This window comes from Bos indicus, chromosome 21 (assembly GCF_029378745.1).
Source record: "Bos indicus isolate NIAB-ARS_2022 breed Sahiwal x Tharparkar chromosome 21, NIAB-ARS_B.indTharparkar_mat_pri_1.0, whole genome shotgun sequence".
In the NCBI taxonomy this organism is placed as follows: Eukaryota; Metazoa; Chordata; class Mammalia; order Artiodactyla; family Bovidae; genus Bos; species Bos indicus.
The window spans coordinates 56469056-56492354 of NC_091780.1; the positions used below are offsets into that span (position 1 = coordinate 56469056).

The 23299-nt window shown below is 38.5% G+C and overlaps 1 protein-coding gene across 1 annotated transcript in view; it reads right to left on the reverse strand.

The window, feature by feature from the left end:
* Window positions 1–23299, reverse strand: part of CATSPERB (cation channel sperm associated auxiliary subunit beta) — a 122178-nt gene that overhangs the window by 3768 nt on the left and 95111 nt on the right. The window contains exons 18-23 of the mRNA XM_070775557.1: window positions 18329–18519; window positions 15346–15684; window positions 9886–10025; window positions 6222–6419; window positions 5362–5472; window positions 1253–1363 (exon numbers count right to left, since the gene is read on the reverse strand). Coding sequence (XP_070631658.1) covers window positions 1253–1363; window positions 5362–5472; window positions 6222–6419; window positions 9886–10025; window positions 15346–15684; window positions 18329–18519 — 1090 coding nt within the window. The remainder of the gene's footprint in view (window positions 1–1252; window positions 1364–5361; window positions 5473–6221; window positions 6420–9885; window positions 10026–15345; window positions 15685–18328; window positions 18520–23299) is intronic.

Sequence of the window (23299 nt, forward strand, 5' to 3'; positions counted from 1 at the left end):
CACTTCATGGCAAATACATGGAGAAATAGTGGAAACAGTGGCTGACTTTATTTTTTTGGGCTCCAAAATCACTGTAGATGATGATGGCAGCCATGAAATTAAAAGACGCTTACTCCTTGGAAGAAAAGTTATGACCAACCTAGACAGCATACTAAAAAGCAGACACATTACTTTGCCAACAAAGGTCCATCTAGTCAAGGCTATGGTTTTTCCAGTAGTCATGCATGGATGTGAGAGTTGGACTCTAAGGAAAGCTGTATGAACTGGGTCTTCCCAAAGCCCTCTCCCTGCCAGTCATGATCTTTCCGTATTCTCATTAAACTCAGGCTCCAGAGTTGAAATCTAGCTCCATCACATATTAGTGATGTGATCTTTAGCAAATTACCGGGCTTCTCTGTGCCTCTAGTGAAACAAGACAAGTCATGGAGAAGACTTAGAGCAGTATATGGTAGAAGTAAATGCTCAAGAAATAGTGGAATTCAGCAAGCGTGGAGTTGTGGTGGTATATAATAGCAACCTTTGTAATTTATTGAATGCTGACTCTATGCCCAATATTATGGTGCATGATTTTATTTTTATATAAAAACAAAACAAATCACTTAAAATAACATCATATGTAGTCTGACAAGGACTTTGAAACAGATCTACTTAAAAGTTATACCAAGTGCATAGGTTGAGTCAGCTAATGCAGACACCAACATCAGCCTGATACATGTCTGAATGCTTGGAGACTAACAGAGGAACTATTTGACATAGAACCCACTCTCTTAACCAGCGTGTTATACTGTCTTCTAGTTCGTCACTACTACCTTGAGCTTCAAGTTTGATATTCCAGAGCCTGATACATATTATATACTCAATACTTTTTTGAATAAATCAATATTTACCACAATCTAGTGTAGTTTTTGACAGGTAATAAATTGCTATCATATAGATATATGCATGTGTGTACCTTTATAAGAACCTGTGAAATGAATAGGGCAATGCAAGTTTTATTCTCTTTTACAGATGAGGTTAATTACTATGTCTCAGTTCAGTTCATTTCAATTGCTCAGTTGTGTGTGACTCTTTGTGAGAGAATTACTATGTCTGGGAACATTTAAATTACAATCTTTTTAGCTTGATGTCATCTTTAATTCTATGTCACGATAAGACATCTACGTCTTGGGTTTCATGTTTAACCAAAATGCCCATTTCAAAATCTTATTAATACGAAAGCACTCTGTCTTCAGGAAATTAAAGATTATCTTACCTTTTCTCGACAATCTGAGAAAGCAACAGCGTATGAAAACTTCTGATCGTTGGTACAATTGCACTCCTTCCGAGTAGTTGCATTTGCACACTGTTTGAATTTACCAGATCTCTGCAAATAGAATTAAAATAGGTCGATGTGCTGGTTTTGGTGGCAGAATTTCTGCAGACTGAGTAAATAGGAAATAAATATTTGTTCCCTGAATGAATAAAACCTTGAGAAGGTCAAAGGGGAAAAATCCATTAATAATAAGGTAAAAGCACAGTATTTCTGAATTTTGTCTCCTTGCTTAGTAAGGAATCCAAGTATCACTCAGCTGCTTACCTCAGGGTTACCCTAGAGTCAACAGGCAGGGGACCAGAAAGCTTGTATCATTAAAAAAAAATTATTTTATATTTGGTGCGCTGAGTCTTCCTTGCTGTGCACAGGTTTCCTCTGGTGGTGAGTGGGGGCTACTCTTTGTTGAGGTGCCCGGGCTTCCCATTGTGGTGGGTTCTCGCTATGGAGCACGGGCTGTAGGGTGGAGAGGCTTCGGTAGTTGTGGCTCCTGGGCTGTCGAGCGTGGGCTCAGTAGTTGTGGCACACAGGCTTAGCTGCTCCGTGGCATGTGGTATCCTCCCAGACCCGGGGTCGGTCTTGTGCCCCCTGCATTGGCAGGCAGTCCTATCCACTGTACCACCAGGGAAGTCCAGCCTGTGTCATTCTGAATGTAGTAATTAGGATGTTCACCTCCCTGTCCTTGGCTGCTCCCATCACTGGCATGGAAGCTGAGACCTAAGGGAGCAGACTTGATATGCCGTGCTGCAGACTGTGGATAGTCTTCAAGCGTATTATTTTGTACTTGTCTCTTCTCATCGCAGTCACTAATGCTGTTAAAATCCCCACTGTAGCCATCCATGTGTTAATCATTTTTTCATTTGATCACTCTTTCCAGAGGTTAGTTTATTCATTTTGGCAAAGAACTGGCTTTTGATTTTGATAATCAACTCTATTTCTAAAAAAAGTTATTCTTCCTTCTTTTTATAAGATTACCATTCTTGTCCTCATTGCTTCTTTTCTTCTTCTATTGAGATAAAATTTATCATTTTCAAGTGTACAATGCAGTGGGCTTTAGTACATTCACAATGCTGTTCAGTCATTACCACTATTTCATTTCAGAACTTACTTGCTGCTTAGTTGGGTTCATTAAGCTCTTTGAATCTTTTGAACTGGTTTCACAATTATATTTTCAATTTTTGACATTCTTTTTTGTGTGTATGTGTATGATGTCTCTCTCCATTTTTTTCATCATTACAATAGTTCCTTGAATTGTTCTGAAATAATTATTATGCTTATTCTAAAGTTTGCTTGTATTTATGATACAGTTTTCTGAGGCACAGTTTTTTAAGTTGTTGAGATTATGCTTCTTTCTTATTGTAGAAGTTTTTTTTTCAAATATTTGTTGTTGATCATCATTGTTCAGTCACTCAGTCATGTTCAACTTTTTGTGACCCCATGGACTGCAGCACACTAGGCTTCCCTGTCCTTCACCATCTCCTGGAGTTTGCTCAAAGTCATGTCCATTGAGTCGATGATGGCATACAACCACCTCATCCTGTTTTTCCCTTCTCCTCCTGCCCTCCATCTTTCCCAGCATCAGGGTCTTTTCCAATGAGTCAGTTCTTTCTATCAGGCGGCCAAAGTATTGGAGTTTTAGCTTCAGCATCAGTCCTTCCAATGAATATACAGGGTTGATTTCCTTTAGGATTGACTGGTTTGATCTTGCTGTCCAAGGGACTCTCAAGAGTCTCTAACACCACAGTTTGAAAGCATTTGTCTGCTTATCCTTGGGAAGTCTAACTGCAAACTGTGTGTCTGGAATGATGTTACACATGATTCCTAGTAAGGGGATGGTGTCAGTGTAACACGAAGTTACAGCATCAGTCCAGATGCACTTTTCCCCCAGGTGGTATATTTTGAGGTGATCAGAGGCAGAATTACATACATTTTTAGTCTGCTCCACTAGGTGATGCTATTTAATTTGTATAGCTTTCAAAACTTGAAAGTGTTAGTGAAAGTGTTTGCCGCTCAGTCATGTGCCATTCTTTGTGGCCCCATGGACTGTATAGTTTTCAAAGCTTATTCTCCCCCATTAAAGATCCTCAAAGATGTCATGTTTATCTAGTTCACTGTTGTCTCTCTAGAAAATATCTATACAGTGTCTGATAACTCTGGAAATGCTGGAGTGTGAAATTAACATTTGTTGAATATAGAAAAGGTGCCCACCAAAATCTGTTATTTACTTATATGTAAATTAGATAATTTCCTATTCAACTCCTAAGAAAATCCAGAAGAAAAAAAAAGAAAACCCAAACTAAGGATTTCCATGTAAATATATTAAACTCATATTTCAATAGAGAAGGCTTGATTCTAGTGACATAACAGAGTTCATCTTTGGAAGAGACTAGAATTGAAGAATTCAGTATTTGAGTTGTTCATTGCCTGGAACAGAGTTTTTTACCCTGAAATTTAAGTTTCAACAAGTCAGCCTCATGTTGTGCATGTATGTGTGTGTGTGTTTGTGTGAGTGTGTGTAATAGGATGTGTATAAATGTGTATTATTAGCTTGTTGAACAATTTTTAAGCACTTCCTATGTCTGGTACTTTTCTGGGTACTAAAGATGTATGTGTGCCAAGTTGCTTCAGTCATGTCCTACTCTGAGACCCTATGGACTGTAGCCTGCCAGGCTCCTCTGTCCATGGGGATTCTCCAGGCAAAAATACTGGAGTGGGTTGCCATGCCCTCCTCCAGGGAATCTTCCCAATGCAGGGATTGAACCCATGTCTCTTACATCTCCTGCATTTGCAGGCAGGCTCTTTACCACTGAGCCACCTTCGAGGGACACTAAAGATAGCAGAGAGAATAAAACTGATTAACAATCCTCAATAATAACCCTGTCTTATGTAGCTTACCTTTTAATGAAATCTAATAAATAAATGGGTAAAATACGTAAAATTGTAAAAAGTGCAATGAAGAAAAATAAGGCAGGGAAGAGGGGCAAGGTTGGTATCAGTGGAGGTGGATGGTACAGTTTTAAATAGAGTGGTCAAGGAAGGCCTCACAGTGATGGCAACATTTAGGCAAAAACCTGAAGATGGTGATGAGATGTGCCATGTGATATCTGGCAGAAGTGCATTCCAGACAGAGGAAATTTTTGAAGCTTAAAGACCCTGAGGTGAAAATACATCTAGTATATTTGAAGAATAGCAAGGAGGCCAACATGGCCAGAACGGACTGACCTGAGGGGAATCAGGTCAGATGCAAATCCAAAGCTAAACCATGGAGGACCTTATAAATCATTGTAAGAATAAAGCTTTTATTCTGAATTAGATGGGGAGATGAAGAGTTTTGAACAAAAGGAACAACCATTTTCTGTCTTTGTGTGTGCATGTACATTCAAGAATGGATATGAATGTCTACGTGTCCATATATATACGCAGGTGTGTTTTTCTGGAGGGAGATTTCACAGGTATCTATGAGGTTCCCTTGGGCAGCCACCCCCTGATGCACTTTCCTTTTGAACCTAGTGGCTTCTCTCTGTTCTCTCTACTTTGTTCACTCAAACTCCAGAGAGGCAGAGTGCTGCTGGGGTTTGGTTATCTTCTAGGCAGGAAATGAGTCTATGGAGCAAACACTCTTCTCTCCTTTTGGACATCATTCCTTTTACAGGGCTCGAACTATGAGATGCCTTGGGGCTCTTTCGTTAAACAAACAAACAAAAAACAATGCTCTCATCCTCGTTATGCTCTTTGAAATTCAAGTGGGAGTTTGGGAGAGTCCATTTAGACTCTTTGGTTCCAAAACCAAATCCAGGAATAGCAGTAAGAGAAGAAAGGGCTCAAGTAGTGGCAGGAAGAACAGGGATAGCAGTAGTAACAGTAGTAGTGGTAGTAGTAAGGGAGGAGGAGAGGGGGAGGGGAAGGAGAAGAAGCACTGCTGTACAGGGCATATTATGCTTAATGCACCTTCTCATTTAATCTCTGCAGCTAGGTCTGTTCATCTGTAATTTTACCGAATGATTTCTTGAATTAAGATAAATACTAGTTTATTTGCAGAAAAAAATATTTACCTTTGACTTGTAAAATAGATTTCTCGGTATGGGTTTGCTAGGATCTGCATGATAAAAATGATCTGTAAGTGGAATAGCAATTCCCATATTAGATGGAGGCCTGTAGTTTATCTGAAAATGACCAAACAAAGATACTGTAAATTTCATTATTATTTACCAAGTCTTTAATTTAAAAATCTTGATTTTCCAGAAAACCATTCAAAACAGATATTTCACTTTTAGCTCCCCATATTTAAGTAAATTTCTCTTCCCCCAGAACTCCCGTACCATCCTAATGCAACTTGGATCTTGTAAATAAGTGAAAAAAGTTTTAGAGACTAAGGTAGCTGTCATGAAGTCATGCAACAAAGTTTTAAAATCTTATTAAGAGTCTTAGTGACATATTTAATAAATAATTCAATTATTTACTAAATAATTGAAGGTTTGGGTAATAATTTGGGGTTTTTTGTTACAAAGAAAATTATAAGTAATCAGTTAACAAAGAGCAGTAATTTATATTTTAAAAAGAATCACGTGTTCTGATAAGACAAAAATTAAAATTGTTACTACATTGAAATGGGACCAGTAAGATATATCAGCTCAAGAGAACTATGAGTCATCTTAAGGGCAAATAACTATATACTGTGAAAGCCCAAGATTATGCCACCATAATATAGCAGAAAATAATGATGAGACTATTACACTAAGAAAAACCATTAGTTCAGAACATTTTCACATTTTAGTCATCATATCCTCAAAATGACACAAGGGTTGAAAAATAACTTAAGTGTTTTGAGTAATTCAGGAAAGAAATGCTAAGACCAAATGGCCAGCCAGTCACACAAAAGTAACATATCACTAGAACTGCTTAGGTTTCTTACCGGCAAAACTTTGATCATATTAAAACCCTGACTGTTCACGTAAACTCCACTCATCCAGTCTTCCAAGGGGATAGTTTCACTAGGAATGTGATGCATAGACTTGAGATAACTACAGCTGCTTTTCAACACTGGCACGAATGTTGTAACATAGCACTCAGTCGATGCTCCCCAGACAATAAACTCCAGTGAAGTTGAACCCTGGAAATATCCAAATAAATGAAGGCTAATTAAAGTAACTGTTATCTACTGAACTGTGCCTATACCATATGTTGAAGTCCCTACCGCCAGTATCTCAGAATGGGACTATATTTGGCTATAAGGCCTTTTTGTTGTCATTGTTCATAAACTCAGTTGTGTCTGACTCTTTGGAGACCCCATGGACTGCAGCACACCAGGCTTCCCTGTCCATCACGAACTCCCAGAACTTGCTCAAACTCATGTCCATTGAGTCAGTGATGCCATCCAACCATCTCATCCTTTATCATCCCCTTCTCCTCCTGCCTTCAATCTTTCCCAGTATCAGGGTCTTTTCTAATGAGTCAGCTCTTCGTATCAGGTGGCCAGAGTATTGGAGATTCAGCTTCAGCATCAGCCCTTCCAATGAATATTCAGGATTTATTTCTTTAGGATTGACTGGTTTGATCTCCTTGCAGTCCAAGGGACTCTTAAGAGTCTTCTCCAATACCACAGTTCAAAAGCATCAATTCTTTGGTGCTCAGCCTTCTTTATGGTCCAATGCTCACATCCATACATAACTACTGGAAAAACCATAGCCTTGACTAGACGGACCTTTGTTGGGAAAGTAATGTCTCTGCTTCTTAATATGCTGTCTAGGTTGGTCACAGCTTTTCTTCCAAGGAGCAAGGATCTTTTAATTTCATGGCTGCAGTTGCCATATGAGGTGATTTTGGAGCCCAAGAAAATAAAATCTGTCATTGTTTCCCCACCTATTTGCCATGAAATGATGGGATTGGATGCCACGACCTTCGTTTTTTTGAAAGTTTAGTTTTAAGCCAGCTTTTTCCTCTTTCACCTTCAACAGTTCAGCTCAGTTCAGTCGCTCAGTCATCTCCAACTCTCTGTGACCCCATGAACTGCAGCACACCAGGCCTCCCTGTCCATCACCAACTCCCAGAGTCCACCCAAACCCATGTCCATTGAGTTGGTGATGCCATCCAACCATCTCATCCTCTGTCATCCCCTTCTCCTCCTGCCCTTAATCTTTCTCAGCATCAGGGTCTTTTCAAATGAGTCAGCTCTTCACATCAGGTGGCCAAAGTATTGGAGTTTCAACTTCAACATTAGTCCTTCCAATGAACACCCAGGACTGATCTCCTTTAGGATGGGCTGGTTGGATCTCCTTGCAGTCCAAGGGACTCTCAAGAGTCTTCTCCAACACCACAGTTCAAAAGCATCAGTTCTTCAGCACTCAGCTTTCTTTATAGTCCAACTCTCACATCCATACATGACCTCTGGAAAAACCATAGCCTTGACTAGACGGACCTTTGTTGACAAATTAATGTCTCTTCATCAAGAGGCTCTTTAGTTCTTCTTCGCTTTCTGCCATAAGGGTGGTGTCATCTGCATATCTGAGGTTATTGGTATTTCTCCAAGCAAACTTGATTCCAGCTTGTGTTTATCTGGCCTGGCATTTTGCATGATGTACTCTGTATTTAAGTTAAATAAGTAGGGTGACAATATACAGCCTTGACTACTCCTTTTCCAACTTGGAACCAGTCCATTGTTCCATGTCCGGTTCTAACTGTTTCTTCTTGACCTGCATACATTTCACAGGAGGCAGGTAAGGTGGTCTAGTATTCCCATCTCTTTAAGAATTTTCCAGTTTGTTGTGATCCATACAGTCAAAGGCTTTAGTGTAGTCAATGAAGCAGAAGTTGATGTTTTTCTGGAATTCTCTTGCTTTTTCTATGATGCAGTGGATGTTGGCAATTTGATCTCTGGTTCCTCTGCCTTTTCTAAATCCAGCTTGAACATCTGGGAGTTCTCAGTTCACATACTCTTGAGGCCTAGCTTGGAGAATTTTGAGCATTACTTTGCAAGTGTGTGAAATGAGTGCAGTTGTGCGTTAATTTGAACATTCTTTGTTCAAAGGCCTTAAAAGAGGTAATTAAATTAAGATGAGACCAATTAGTGTGGGCTCTAATCCAATATGATGGGCATCACATAACAGTAGGAAATTTGAACACAAACACGCACAGGGGGAAGACCAAGTGAAGACACAGGGAGAAGTCAGCCATCTGCAAAATCAAGGACAAAGACCTTAGAAGAAACCAACCCTGCCAATGCCTTGCTCTTGGCTTTTTGCCTCCAGAACAGTGAGAAAATAAATTTCTGTTGCTTAAGCCACTCAGTCCATTGTATTTTGTTATGGCTGCCCTGGCAAACTAGGATAGTAATCAACTAAAGAATATAGAAAATGAAAAGAAATAAAAAATAATGATAATATAATAGGAGACAAAAATAGAGTCATAAATTTGACCATAATGATCTGTTTTAGAATAAATCTTAACAGAAGACATATTCTTTTCCAGGAAGAAATACATCCCAATCTAATTGTCTGTGGGTGACATTTGAAAATGAACAAGGATCAAGTGTTTATTATTAAATAAACACTATAATTGGATGTAGTTGGATATAAAACCAACTTAGAATAGCAAGGCCTCTCTCATTCATTGATGAGCCTGTGGACATTTGCTTTGATAATACAAATAAAATTACTTCCATTGGTATACATTCTGAAAAGAAGATATTCACTTAGCAATCACTGTATTTCACAAAGATATGCTTTTAGTAGAAATTTGTGTACAGAAAACATATTTTCACCTTGCACAACATTAAACATTCAACAAAATTTGATAAATTCTGTTTGAAATTCTCAAGTATTTCTGGAAATTAAAAAACGTAGAGATACTAATAATTGTAGAGATATAGTAACTCTGGTAGTTTTGTCCCTATCCCCATACTCTATATTCCATTAATAATAACAATTTTTAATGAATTTCTGCCAAAACACATCAAATCAGAATCTAAGCAGGGTTCTACTATTAAAGGAAATTTGGGATGTGAGGAGGGGGGACGCCCAAGTTCAATAAGAAATAAGTTGACGCCATAGACGGCAGCCCACTAGGCTCCGCCATCCCTGGGATTCTCCAGGCAAGAACACTGGAGTGGGTTGCCATTTCCTTCTCCAATGCATGAAAGTGAAAAGTGAAAGTGAAGTCGCTCAGTCGTGTCCGACTCTTGGCGACCCCATGGACTGCAGCCCACCAGGCTCCTCCATCCATGGGAGTTTCCAGTACTGGAGTACTGGAGTTGGTTGCTGTGCCCTCCTCCAGGGGATCTTCCAACCCAGGAATCAAACCCAGGTCTCTTGAGTCTTCTGCATTGGCAGGTGGGTTCTTTACCACTAGTGCCATGTGGGAAGCCCACAAAAACAGTAGCAGCAGTGAAAACCCAGTCTTTTCCAGAGCTTAATTTTTTAATGTCTATCACATACAGACTTTTTGTAATGCCCAAGATATTAAAAGTGTTTCATCATCCTTGATAGGTAGGATTCTGCATGATTTTTCCTTCTTTTTCTTGATTTATACCCTAAATTTTCTATAATCAATAGATTTTAAAAAATAATTGAAGGAAAATTTACTTGGTGTAAAGTTTTGCTAGCTGTAGAAACTTCCATTATATAACTATCAGTTTCATCAAAATAGCCTTCAACTTTAACTTCCAACAAATTTGGGTTTCCAACAATTACTTGCAGTAGCGGTATTTCAAGCGTTCTAAGAACTATGGAAACAAAACCAAGAGTTAACATGAAATCAAGAAAATTTTAAGCAGTTTCATAATGATTGGTCAATCAGAATTCTAGAACATCTACAGAATCTATTATGAAGGCTGCATAATGGCCACAAATATACCTAGGGAACTTTAATACTTCTTTGAAAAAAATTATTTTTTAATTTTTTTAAATATATTTAATTGGAGACTAATTACTTTACAATATTGTATTGGTTTTGCCATACATTGATGAATCAGCCATGGGTGTACATGTGTTCCCCATCCTGAACCCTCCTCCCACCTCCCTCCCCATCCCATCCCTCAGGGTCATCCCAGTGCACCAGCCCTGAGCACCATGTCTCATGCATCGAACCTGGACTGGCGATCTGTTTCACATATGATAATATACATGTTTCAATGCTATTCTCTCAGATCATCTCACCCTCACCTTCTCCCACAGAGTCCAAAAGACTATTTATACATCTGTGTCTCTTTTGCTGTCTCGCATATAGGATTATTGTTACCATCTTTCTAAATTCCATATATATGCTTTCAGTTCAGTGGCTCAGTCATGTCTGACTCTTTGCGACCCCATGAATCACAGCACGCCAGGCCTCCCTGTTGTCCATCACCAACCCCTGGAGTCCACCCAAACTCATGTGCATCGAGTCAGTGATGCCATCCAGCCATCTCATCCTCTGTTATCCCCTTCTCCTCCTGCCCCCAATCCCTCCCAGCATCAGGGTCTTTTCCAATGCGTCAACTCTTTGCATAAGGTGGCCAAAGTATTGGACTTTCAGCTTTAGCATCAGTCCTTCCAAAGAAATCCCAGGGCTGATCTCCTTCAGAATGGACTGGTTGGATCTCCTTGCAGTCCAAGGGGCTCTCAAGAGTCTTCTCCAACACCACAGTTCAAAAGCATCAATTCTTTGGCGCTCAGCTTTCTTCACAGTCCAACTCTCACATCCATACATGACCACGGGAAAAACCACTTGACTAGACAGACCTTTGTTGGCAAAGTAATGTCTCTGCTTTTGAATATGCTATCTAGGTTGGTCATAACTTTCCTTCCAAGGAGTAAACATCTTTTAATTTCATGGCTGCAGTCACCATCTGCAGTGATTTTGGAGCCCCCCAAAATAAAGTCTGACACTGTTTCCACTGTTTCCCATCTATTTGCCATGAAGTGATGGGACCAGATGCCATGATCTTCGTTTTCTGAATGTTGAGCTTTAAGCCAACTTTTTCACTCTCCACTTTCACTTTCATCAAGAGGCTTTTTAGTTCCTCTTCACTTTCTGCCATAAGGGTGGTGTCATCTGCATATCTGAGGTTATTGATATTTCTTCTGGCAATCTTGATTCCAGCTTGTGCTTCTTTTAGCCCAGCATTTCTCATGATGTACTCTGCATAGAAGTTAAATAAGCAGGGTGACAATATACAACCTTGACATACTCCTTTTCCTATTTGGAACCAGTCTGTTCCATGTTCAGTGCTAACTGTTGCTTCCTGACCTGCATACAGGTTTCTCAAGAGGCAGGTCAGGTGGTCTGGTATTCCCATCTCTTTCAGAATTTTCCACAGTTTGTTGTGATCCACACAGTCAAAGGCTTTTGCATAGTCAATAAAGTAGAAGTAGATGTTTTCTGGAACTCTCTTGCTTTTTTGATGATGCAGTGGATGTTGGCAATTTGATCTCTGGTTCCTCTGCCTTTTCTAAAACCAGCTTGAACATCTGAAAGTTCATGGTTCACATATTGCTGAAGCCTGGCTTGGAGAATTTTGAGCATTACTTTACTAGCATGTGAGATGAGTGCAATTGTACGGTAGTTTGAGCATTCTTTGGCATTGCCTTTCTTTGGGATTGGAATGAAAACTGACCTTTTCCAGTCCTGTGGCCACTGCTGAGTTTTCCAAATTTGCTGGCATATTGAGTGTAGCTCTTTCACAGCATCATCTTTCAGGATTTGAAATAGCTCACCTGGAATTCCATCACCTCCACTAGCTTTGTTCGTAGTGATGCTTTCCAAGGCCCACTTTACTTCACATTCCAGGATGTCCAGCTGTAGGTGAGTGGGAGTGATCACACCTTCATGATTATCTGGGTCATGAAGATCTTTTTTGTACAGTTCTTCTGTGTGTTCTTGCCACCTCTTCTTAATATCTTCTCTTTCTGTTATGTCCATACCATTTCTGTCCTTTAAGGAGCCCATCTTTGCATGAAATGTTCCCTTGGTATCTCTAATTTTCTTGAAGTGATCTCTACCATTTCCTGTTCTGTTTTCCTCTATTTCTTTTATATATTATATATATATTATACAATTATTTTTATAATGTCTTTCTGATTTTTCTATCAACTCAAGATTGAAATTTGGTTTCCTATGCTTGTTGACTTTTTCTTATGTTGGATCATTTCCTTACATGGTTTTAAAATTATTTTTTTCAATACATGGTCAATGTAGATAGATATTTTTTTAATTTGAGGATAATTGCTTTACAATATCATGTTGGCCTCTACCATTCATCAGCATGAATTAGCCATGGGTATACATATATCCCCTCTCTTACGAACCCACCTCCCATCTCCCACCCCATCCCACCCTTCTAGGTTCACAGAACACTGGGTTGAGCTTCCTGTGTCACACAGCAAATTCCCACTTGCTATCTATTTTACATATGGTATGGCACCCCACTCCAGTACTCTTGCCTGGAAAATCCCATGGACGGAAGAGCCTGGTGGGCTGCAGTCCATGGGGTCACTAAGAGTCGGACATGACTGAGTGACTTCACTTTCACTTTCACGCATTGGAGAAGGAAATGGCAACCGACTCCAGTGTTCTTGCCTGGAGAATCCCAGGGATGGGCGAGCCTGGTGGGCTGCTGTCTCTGGGGTCGCACAGAGTCGGACACAACTGAAGCAACTTAGCAGCAGCAGCAATGTATGTTTCCAGGCTATTCTTTCAATTTGTCCCACCCTCTCCTTCTCCCACTGTGTGCACTAGTCTGTTCTCTATGTCTGCATCTTCCTTGCTGCCCTGCAAATAGGTTCATTAGTACCATCTTTCTAGATTCCAAACACATGCACAGAGCGAAGTAAGTCAGAAAGATTGACTTTTTTTTTGTGCAAGTCCATGTTACCTGGTTTATGAAAGTATTCATACAGGTGGTTTTGTGCTTCCTTAAGCTGGGGCCCAGGGATTGTAATGATTTCTCAGTTTGGGATTCTTGTATCTGGTGTGTAGTCTCTGGGTGTTACACAGTCTAGAAGTTTGGGTTTTTTATAAGAAATTCTTTTTGAGTCCCATGGAGATCATAGTCCCCCTATCTCCTTCTTTACGTTGTTGGGTAGCATTGTTCTTATTGCCTCTTCACCTCTCCACTATCTGATGGTTCCAGCCTTACTTAATGTTCTCAGTTCCAACTTCCTACCACAAGGTAGAAATGTCTAAAGGTCTACATCTTCAAACCAATGGCTGGGCATTAGAACACATTCCACTGTCTACATCTGAGCCTCATAACCTTGTAGGAGCTACATATTAGCTAACTCTTTTGATTTTGAATTCCCTCTTCATTTCTTGTTTTTGTTGCTCAGTTGCTCAGTGGTGTCTGACTCTTTGTGACCCCATGGACTGCAGCACACCAGGCTTCCCTGTCTTTCTCCAACTCTCGGAGTTTGCTCAAACTCATGTCCAATGAGTTGGTGATGCCATCCAATCATATTGTCCTCTGTCATCCCTTCTGAAAGAATATTCAGGATTGATTTCCTTTAGGAATGACTAGTTTGATCTCCTTGCAGTCCAAGGGACTCTCAAAAGTCTTCTCCAATATCACAGTTCAAAAGCATCAATTATTTGGTATTCAGCCTTCTTTATGGTCCAATATGCTCACATCCATACATGACTATTGGAAAAACCTTATCTTTGACCAGATGGACCTTTGTTGGCAAAATAATGTCTCTGCTTCTTAATAAGCTATCTAGGTTTGTCATAGCTTTTCATCCAAGGAGCAAGCATCTTTTAATTTCATGGCTGCAGTTGCCATCTGAAATGATTTTGGAGCCCAAGAAAATAAAGTCTGTCACTGTTTCCATTGTTTTCCCATCTATTTGCCATGAAATGATGGGACTGGATGCCACAATCTTCGTTTTTTTTAAAGTTGAGTTTTAAGCCAGCTTTTTTCACTTTCCTCTTTCACTTTCATCAAGAAGCTCTTTAGTTCCTCTTCGCTTTCTACCATAAGGGTGGTGTCATCTGCATGTCTGAGGTTATTGATATTTCTCCTGGCAATCTTGATTTCAGCTTGTGCTTTATCCGGCCTGGCATTTTGCATGATGTATTCTGCATATAAGTTAAATAAACAGGGTGGCAATATACAGCCTTAACGTACTCCTTTTCCAACTTGTAACCAGTCCATTGTTCCATGTTCAGTTCTAACTGTTGCTTTTTTACCTGCATACCTGAGGTTTCTCAGGATGCAAGGAAGGTGGTCTGGTATTCTTATCTCTTTAAGAATTTTTCTACAATTTGTTGTGATCCACACATCAAAGGCTTTAGTGTAATGTTGAAGCAGATGTTTTTCTGCAATTCTCTTGCTTTTTCTATGATCCAGTGGATATCTGATTCCTCTACCTTTTCCAAATCCAGCTTGAATATCTGAAAGTTCTCGGTTCACATACTGTTGAAGCCTATCCTGGAGAATTTTGAGCAATACTTTGCTAACGTCTTCATTTCTAGTGACAAGATTTTCCTTTTTCTCTCTTCTCTCTTTCATCTTTTTTCCCTCACTTTCCAGCTAAGTTATTTACTAAAATTTTTTGTTTTACTTTTTTCTAGCATGCTATTTTATCATCATCTTTAGTAAGCTTTTTATTTTTAAATACATAAATACTTTAAATAAATACTTGGATAATGGAGCAAAGTATAGAATTCTATTTAAAAGTGTTTTTTTTTTTTTGGCTTAAAATAAATATTTGAAATGGTTATAACAATAACAAGATAATTAAAAGGTTTTCTTTTCAGAGGGCAGCTAAAATTTAAACTAAAATCCTCTGTAAATTTGTGCTGGTAATATAACCTCATTTTTCTCATTTATAAAATAAGGATTATAATCTAGCCCATTAGGATAGTCATAAACCATAAATTTTAAATGTATAAAAACATTTAATATACAGTTTTGCATAAGTGCTCAATAATTAGAAGGTTATACTGTTAGTGATAAAATGCCACCTACTAATGAAACCAAAGATAAAGGAAATATCAAAGAATGTATTTTACATGCAACAAAAGCAATAATATCTCCTCTTGTTATTTCCCAATAAAAATAAACTTACGTTTTGTATTAGGTATGACCTTCATTTTTAAAGTGTGAGATTTCCCCAGATCAATGTATTTCAGGACACTGAGGGATAGTGAATCATCATGTTGTTGAAACCAGTAATTACACGGTTTTGCATATATGTTCCATGTTTGTCCATTCCTTTTTCCAAAGTTGTATAAGAACCAGGAATCTTTTTGAAAGGTCATGTTATGGGGGACTATTTCAGGCATGGTAGCAACAGCTAAAGCATTCTCATTGTCCAATATCGTTGTGATCAGGAAGCTGCTATAACCAGGAATCACCACAGTCTTTTCTATATCCGAATCTTGAAATGAGGAGATAACACCTGGAGCTAAAACAAGAATGATTTGGCATAAAATAGAATGGCCAATGTTCTCTAAGCAATACTGGTGGACATAACTGAGGAATATATTATTTGAGTTTTTAAAGTATGGTCTTAACTAGAGAACATATTTGTCAGATTTCTGGTCATAATTCAAATTATTTTGTTGAAAGTGTATCACAACTTCTACTGTAAAACTAGTTCTATAAAATTCTCAGCAAAAAACAACCCACATAGGGTTAAGTAATTATGAGAAAGTTGATTTCTTTTCTATAGAACTAGTAAGAGCCTTAATAACCTAGAGATTGGAGAAAATCCATCAGAGTAGATATGAGAGAAGTCAAAAGATGGCTGTTTGAAGGAGAGGGAAGTCATTATTTTAAAATGTTTTTGAAACACATCAACAATGATACTCACCTTGTTCTGAAAAAAATAAATAGAAGTAGTCTGAAGAGAACCTAATAATTCCTTTATTATGCACACATGTTCTAATTTTTCCCATTTCAACAAACCAACAAAAAACCCTTTTCTACATTTCCTTCAACTACCATCTCATTTCTCTTTTCCCCTTCACTGTGAGATTCCCCAAAAGGATTGCCTTATTCACTGTCTTCAATTCCCTGCCTCTTGTAATTTTTTGACCCTAACCCAATGACTACATGTCATTTTTGTCTACATGATTCCACCCAACAACAGCTTTTGTCAACTTTACCAGTGACTTTGACACAGATCCATCGGGCAGTTTTCTCTTCTGACCTTTTTTCTAAACCCACCTCTTGGCAGCATGTAGCACAGCATCACTTCTTCCTTCTTGAAGTAACTTCTTCACTTGGTTTCTGAGACATACTCTCTTCTCCTAGTAGACCATCCAGTCTTCCCCATCTCTCTGACCACTAAATGTTGGAATACCAGAGATTGGATCTCAAGCTTTTTCCTTTCTTTATCTACACCTGCTTTCCCAGTGATCTCATTTAATCTAGCAGCATTAACTATCATATATGCTGACCACTGGGCTTCCCAGGTGGCTCAGTAGTAAAGAATTCACCTGCCAATGCAGGAGATGCTGGTTGATCTCTGGGTTGGGAAGATTCCTTCAGGAGGGAATGGAAAACTGCTCCAGTATTCTTGCCTGGGAAATCCCATAGGCAGGGGAGCTTGGCAGGCTACAGTCCATGGGATCACAAAGAGTTGGACATGACTGAGTGACTGAGCACACATGCATGATGCTGGTCACTCACTTTCCTCTCCACCTTTTGACTTTTTGAGATATAATTGATACATAATATTAGTTTCAGGTGTACAACATAATTTGGTATTTTGGTATTTTTTTGGTATAAAACACCAAAAAAAATTAACAAAGTGGTGATCAGTGCATACCTACCCATAACTACTTAAATGTAAATGACCTAAATTCTTCAATCAAAAGATATAAAGTGGTTGAGTTGATTTAGAAACAAAAACAAGATATGCTATGTGGTGCCTACAAGGGACTCATTTTAGATGTAAGGAAACATGCAGACTGAAAGTGAAGGGATGAAAAAAGATATTCTATGCAAGTGGAAATCAAAAGAAGTCTGGGATACCAATACTTATATCAGAAAAAGTAGACCTTAAGACAAAGGCTAAATAAGGTTATTATATAATAAGAGTCAAACAAAAAGATAAAACATTTGTAAATATTTATGCACTTAACAAATGAGCACCTAAATAATAAAGCAAACATTCATAGACTTTGAGGAGAAATAGATAGCAATATGCAAATAGTAGAGGATTTTAACACCCTACTTTCATCAATGGATAGGTCATACAGATAGAAAATCAACAAGGGGCATGATTGAACTTATGTTTTAGTAAGATCACTTAAGCTGCTCTGTTGAGAATAGACTGGGCATTTGACAGAGAAAGGGCAAGAAGGAAAGCAGAGAAATCAGTTTCCCTAAAAACTATTGCGTTGGCCAAAAAGTTTGTTCAGGTTCTCCTGTAAGATGTTATGAAAAACCCAAACAGACTTTTTGGCCAACTCAATAAATATGCAATTACTATTCAGCCCAGCAATTGCACTCCTGGGCATTTATTCCAGAGAAGTGAAAACATATGTATACACAAAAACCTGTACACAAATACTTAAGGTAGAGTCAAAATTCTGTCTATTGTATTATTCCATTTATGTAATATTCTGGAAAGGAGAGAATTTGGGGAACAGAAAACAGATCATTGGTTGCCAGGGGCCAGGGTTGGGAGAGCAAAGAATTAGGAGAGAGTTTTATGGGACTGATCACAATGGTGGCTCCATCATTGAATGAATTTATCAAAATCCATAGACATACACTGAAAAGAGTGAATTTTACTGTATGTAAGTTATACCTTAATAAACCTGACCAAAAAAAAAAAAAAGAGAGAGAGAGACTATTGCAATAATCAAGTGAGAGAAAGTATTAAATGTAAGATACCTGTTATTTGTCCCAGTGGAGAAATCAGGTTTTATTATATTAAAAATAAAGAATTCCTCTAGGAATTTAAGTATATGTAGACTTCTGTAGATTATCAATTGGTTTAAATTTTGAAATCTATTGTTCTATAAAAGAGCATGAACACTCATCCCAAAAGATAATTCTTCATCTTTCCCAGCCATCAGAAATATCATTATACTTACTTTGTAACTGAAGACTAAGTTTATAGGAGTGATTTCCAGCTTCACTAATGGAAAGGGAACTGGACAAACAAGAGCTCTCATTTACTTCCTCTATTCCAAAAGGGTCTATCAGTTCTGCAATAACTGAGGACAAAAATCCTTCAGGAGTGTTATGTTGAAATACCTTTCTTATGTAAGCTGTTCCAGTTTTCCTAAAAACAAACCAACAAATATCAAGCAATTTGGATAAAACAGTGGTTTAAATTAGCAAGTTCATAAACATATAATTTATAAATTAAAAAAATACCACAAACGGTTAACAAATGAATATTTGAGTAACATTTATTCAATTTTATTAGTAATTGATGAAATGTCTGTTACAGCAACGGGATGTGATTTTTCACCTATCAAATTAAGGAAGTTTTTAAAAGACAGTAATTAATATTACTATTAATTACTTATTAATGGTAATAAGAACTGAGAGAGACTGACATTAATGAAATGGTAAAATGGTACACTACTCCTAGAAAGCAGTTTGAAACTATGCATTGAGTTCTATTTTTTTTTTTTTTTTTTTTGCCCTCTGATCCCATAAATCTACTGATAGGTCTCTATCCTAAGGACATAACTTGAAAAACAGAGGGGAAGAAAAGTTTTCCACACAAAGATGTTCATCACAGCATTATGATAAAAGTTAGAAATAAAAATGCCAACAATAGGAAAATTAACTAAATGATAACACCTCATCTACCTAGAAAAAAAGTATCCATTAAAATGATTCTTACAAAGAGTTTTTCACATTATAATGTCTAAAATAAAGAAGTATAGTGAAAAATGTTGAAATGAATGTTGAAAAGGACTAATCCATAATTCATCAAAGTGTTAACAGTCATGATTTTCATTGTCTTCTTTATATTTGCCTTGTAGGAAATTTCTGCAATGATCATGTGCTTTATAAGCAAGAAAAACAATGTTCAGATGTTAAGCTAAGATGTGTATGTGTGCTAAGTCACTCAGTCGTGCTGACTCTTTGCAACCCCATGGACTGTAGGCCACCAGGCAAGAATACTCGAGTGGGTTGCCATTTCCTACTCCACGGGATCTTCCCTACCCAGGGATCAAACCTGTGTCTCCTGTGTCTTCTGTATTGGCAGCCAGATTCTTTACCACTGAGCCACCTGGGAAGCCCTAAGCTAAGATATCTATATCAAGAAAAAACAAATCTACACACAGACCTTATACCCTTCACAAAAATCTAACTCAAAATGAATTACAGACTTAAACATAAAATGTAAAACTTCTAGAAGATAACATGGGAGAAAATCTAGAAGAACTTGGGTATGGTGATGACTCTTTAGATACAACTTTAAGGACACAATCCTTAGAGTATCCTTTCACAATGAATGAAAAAAATCAACAAGCCATACTTTGTTAAATTACAAACTTATGCTCTATGAGAGACACTGTCAAAAGAATTAGAATACAAGATGTGGGCTGGGAGAAAATAGTTATGAAAAACATATCTGACAAAGGACTGTTATCCAAAATAAACTATTGGGGAAGAATAGAATCTCCTTTTCCTCTACTCTTCTAGGTTCTGTGCCTGGGACCCTAGAAATTAAACTGGCAAAGGCCATATTAACAATAAAAAATTAACAATTTATTAATGTGTATCATCCTTACACAGGGAGAAGCCTCAGTGATGAGTAATTCAAAGGAATGTTTAGAACCTGGGGCTTATGTAGCATCTTAATAAAGAATAATATATTTGTGGGGAAGTGACAAGAGACAGAAAAAGGGGATAGCTCAGATGGTAAAGCGTCTGCCTGCAATGCAGGAAACCTGGGTTCGATCCCCAGGTTGGGAAGATCCCCGGAGAAGGAAATGGCAACCCACTCCAGTACTGTTGCCTGGAAAATTCGATGGATGGAGGAGCCTACAGTCCATGGGATCGCAAAGAGTTGGACACGACTGAGCAACTTCACTCACAAGAGAGAGAAAAAGGGGATAAGACTTTTAGGGGTGGCAAACTGAAAAAGTAAATACATGGGAGAAACTATTGTAAGAGAAGGGTTGGTTTTAATAGTGCTTATTGTGAAGAATTCTCTCAATGTCTCTAGACTGGTAGAAGTCTCCAGTTGTCTCTGATGGTTAAGAATCATCCTGCCTTTCTATATGTCTGCTTTTTCTTAATTGCCTTTGACTAAAAGTAATCCTTAAGCCAAAACACCATATTTTGGATTGCTAGATGCCAACCCCCACAATACAAAGAAGTCTTAAAATTCAACAGTAAGAAAACAAATAGCCCAGTGAAAAGTGGGCAAAGGGTCTAAACAGACACCTCACTGAAGAAGACATGCAGATGGCAAATAAACATATGAAAGGATGAGTATATGCATCATATATCATCAGGAAATGCAAATTAAAACAACCATGAGATACCACTACATACTTATTACAATGGCAATAATCCAAAATGCCAAATTTACCTACAATGCCAAATACTGCTGAGGATAAAGAGCAACAAGAACTCTTGTTTACTGCTGGTGGAAATGTAAAATGGTACAGCCACTCTGAAAGCCATTTATCATATGATCCAGCAAACAAATTCCTTGGTATTTATTCAAATGAGTTAAACACAAAACCTGAACAAGAATGTTCATGGCACCATTATTCAAAGTAGCCAAAAACTTGGAAGCAACCAAGATTGCTTAATTAGTATGTGAATGGATTAAAACACTGAGGTATATCCAGACAATGGAATGTTATTCAGTGGTAAAGAGAAATGAATGATCAAGTCATGAAAAGACATGAAGGAAGCTTAAATGGATACTACTAAGTGAAAGAAGCCAATATGAAAAGCAACACACTGTGTGATTCCAACTACATGACATTCTGGAAAAGGTAAAACTATAGAGACAGCATCTACTTCTGCTTCATTGACTATGCTAAAGCCTTTGACTGTGTGGATCACAACAAACTGTGGAAAATTCTTAAACAGATGGGAATACCTTATCCGTCTCCTGAGAAACCTGTATGCAGGTCAAGAAGCAACAGTTAGAACCAGACATGGAACAACAGACTGGTTCAAAATTGGGAAAGGAGTATGACAGGGCTGTATATTGTCACCCTGCTTATTTAACTTCTATGCAGAGTACATCATGCACAATGCTGGGCTGGATGAATCACAAGCTGGAGTCAAGATTGCTAGGGGAAATATCAATAACTTTAGATATTCAGATGATACCACTCTCATGACAGAAAGTGAAGAGGAACAAAAGAGCCTTTTGATGAATGTGAAAGAAGAGAGTGAAAAAGCTGGCTTGAAACTCAACATACAGAAAATTAGTATCATGGCATCTGGTCCCATCACTTCATGCAAACAGAAGGGGAAAAAGTAGAAACAGTGACAGATTTTATGTTCTTGGGCTCCAAAATCACCATGGATAGTGACTGCAGCCATGAAATTAAAAGACACTTTCTCTTAAAAGGAAAGCTATGGCAAATCTAGACAGCATTTTAAAAAGCAGGGATATCACTTTGCCAACAAATGTCCATATAATCAAAGCTATGATTTTTCCAGTGGTCATGTACGGATGTGAGAGCTGGACCATAAAGAAGGCTGTAATTATTAAGCTGTAAGCAATCTGAAAGAGCACAGCACAGTAGTTAAATGGCCAGACTGTTGTGCTTATGTGCTCAGTCATGTCCAACTCTTTGCGACCCCATGGACTGTAGCTTGCCAGGCTTCTCTGACCATGGGATTTCCCAGGCGAGAATACTGGAGTGGGTTGCCATTTCCTTCTCCAGGGGATCTTCCTGACCCAGGAATCAAACTCATGTCTCCTGTGTCTCCTACATTGCAGGTGGATTCTTAACCCATTGAACCATCAAAGAAGCCTGAACACCGAAGAACTGACGGTTTCAAATTGTGGTGCTGAAGAAAACTCTTAGAGTCCCTTGGACAGCAAGGAGATCAAACCAGTCAATCCTAAAGGAAATCAACCCTGAATGTTCATTGGAAGGACCCTTGCTAAAGCTGAAGCTCTAATACTTTGGCCACCTGATGAGAAGAACTGACTCATTGGGAAAGACCCTGATGCTGGGAAAGATTGAAGACAAAAGGAGAAGAGGGGCGACAGAGGATGAGATGGTTGAATGGCATCGTCAACTCAATGGGTATGAATCTGAACAAACTCCAGGAGATTGTGAAGGACAGGGGAGCCTGTCTTGCTGCAGTCCATGCAGTCACAAAGAGTAGGACACAACTTAGCAACTGAACAATAACAGCAAAATAGAGACAGTATAGATGTCAGGGATGAACAGGAAGAGCAGAGAGGACTTCCAGGGCAATGAAACTATTCTGTATGATAATATAGGATATACATGTGTCATTATAGAACTGTCAAAATCCATAGAAAGTACAACACCAAGAGTGAATCCTAACGTAAACTATGGACTTCGGGTGATTGATGATGTGTCAGTATAGGTTCATGGATTGGAACAAATAAACCACTGTAGTGTCAGACACAAAGTGAGGGAGATATGTGTGGAGATGAGGCACATGGGAACTGTCTGTACTTTCTGATCCATGTTGTTTGATCCTAACACTGCTCTTAAAAAATAAAGCTTATTACCGTAATTAAAAAAAAAACTATTAACCTCTTTGCATCTTGAGTCACTGACCAATAGCCAGGCAGACATCTTAATTATTGACCCTGCCATCCCACTTCTCCCACCACTGGAGAAGTAAATGAGTCTCTTGTATTCAAGTGTCCAGGATGGCTCTTGGGGGGCAATCAAGCTTCACTCTTACAGGAGAGGTAAGAATTCAGCTTTTAAAGGAGAGAAGAGGGTTTGGGCAATGAAGGATGGGGTTAAAATTAGGAGTCAGGAAGTTCCTGAGGTGGAGAGGAATATCTGTTGAGTGGAGAAAACACTACAGAAAGGCAGTCGCCATCAAACGTAACTACCTATACCAGATAAACTCCA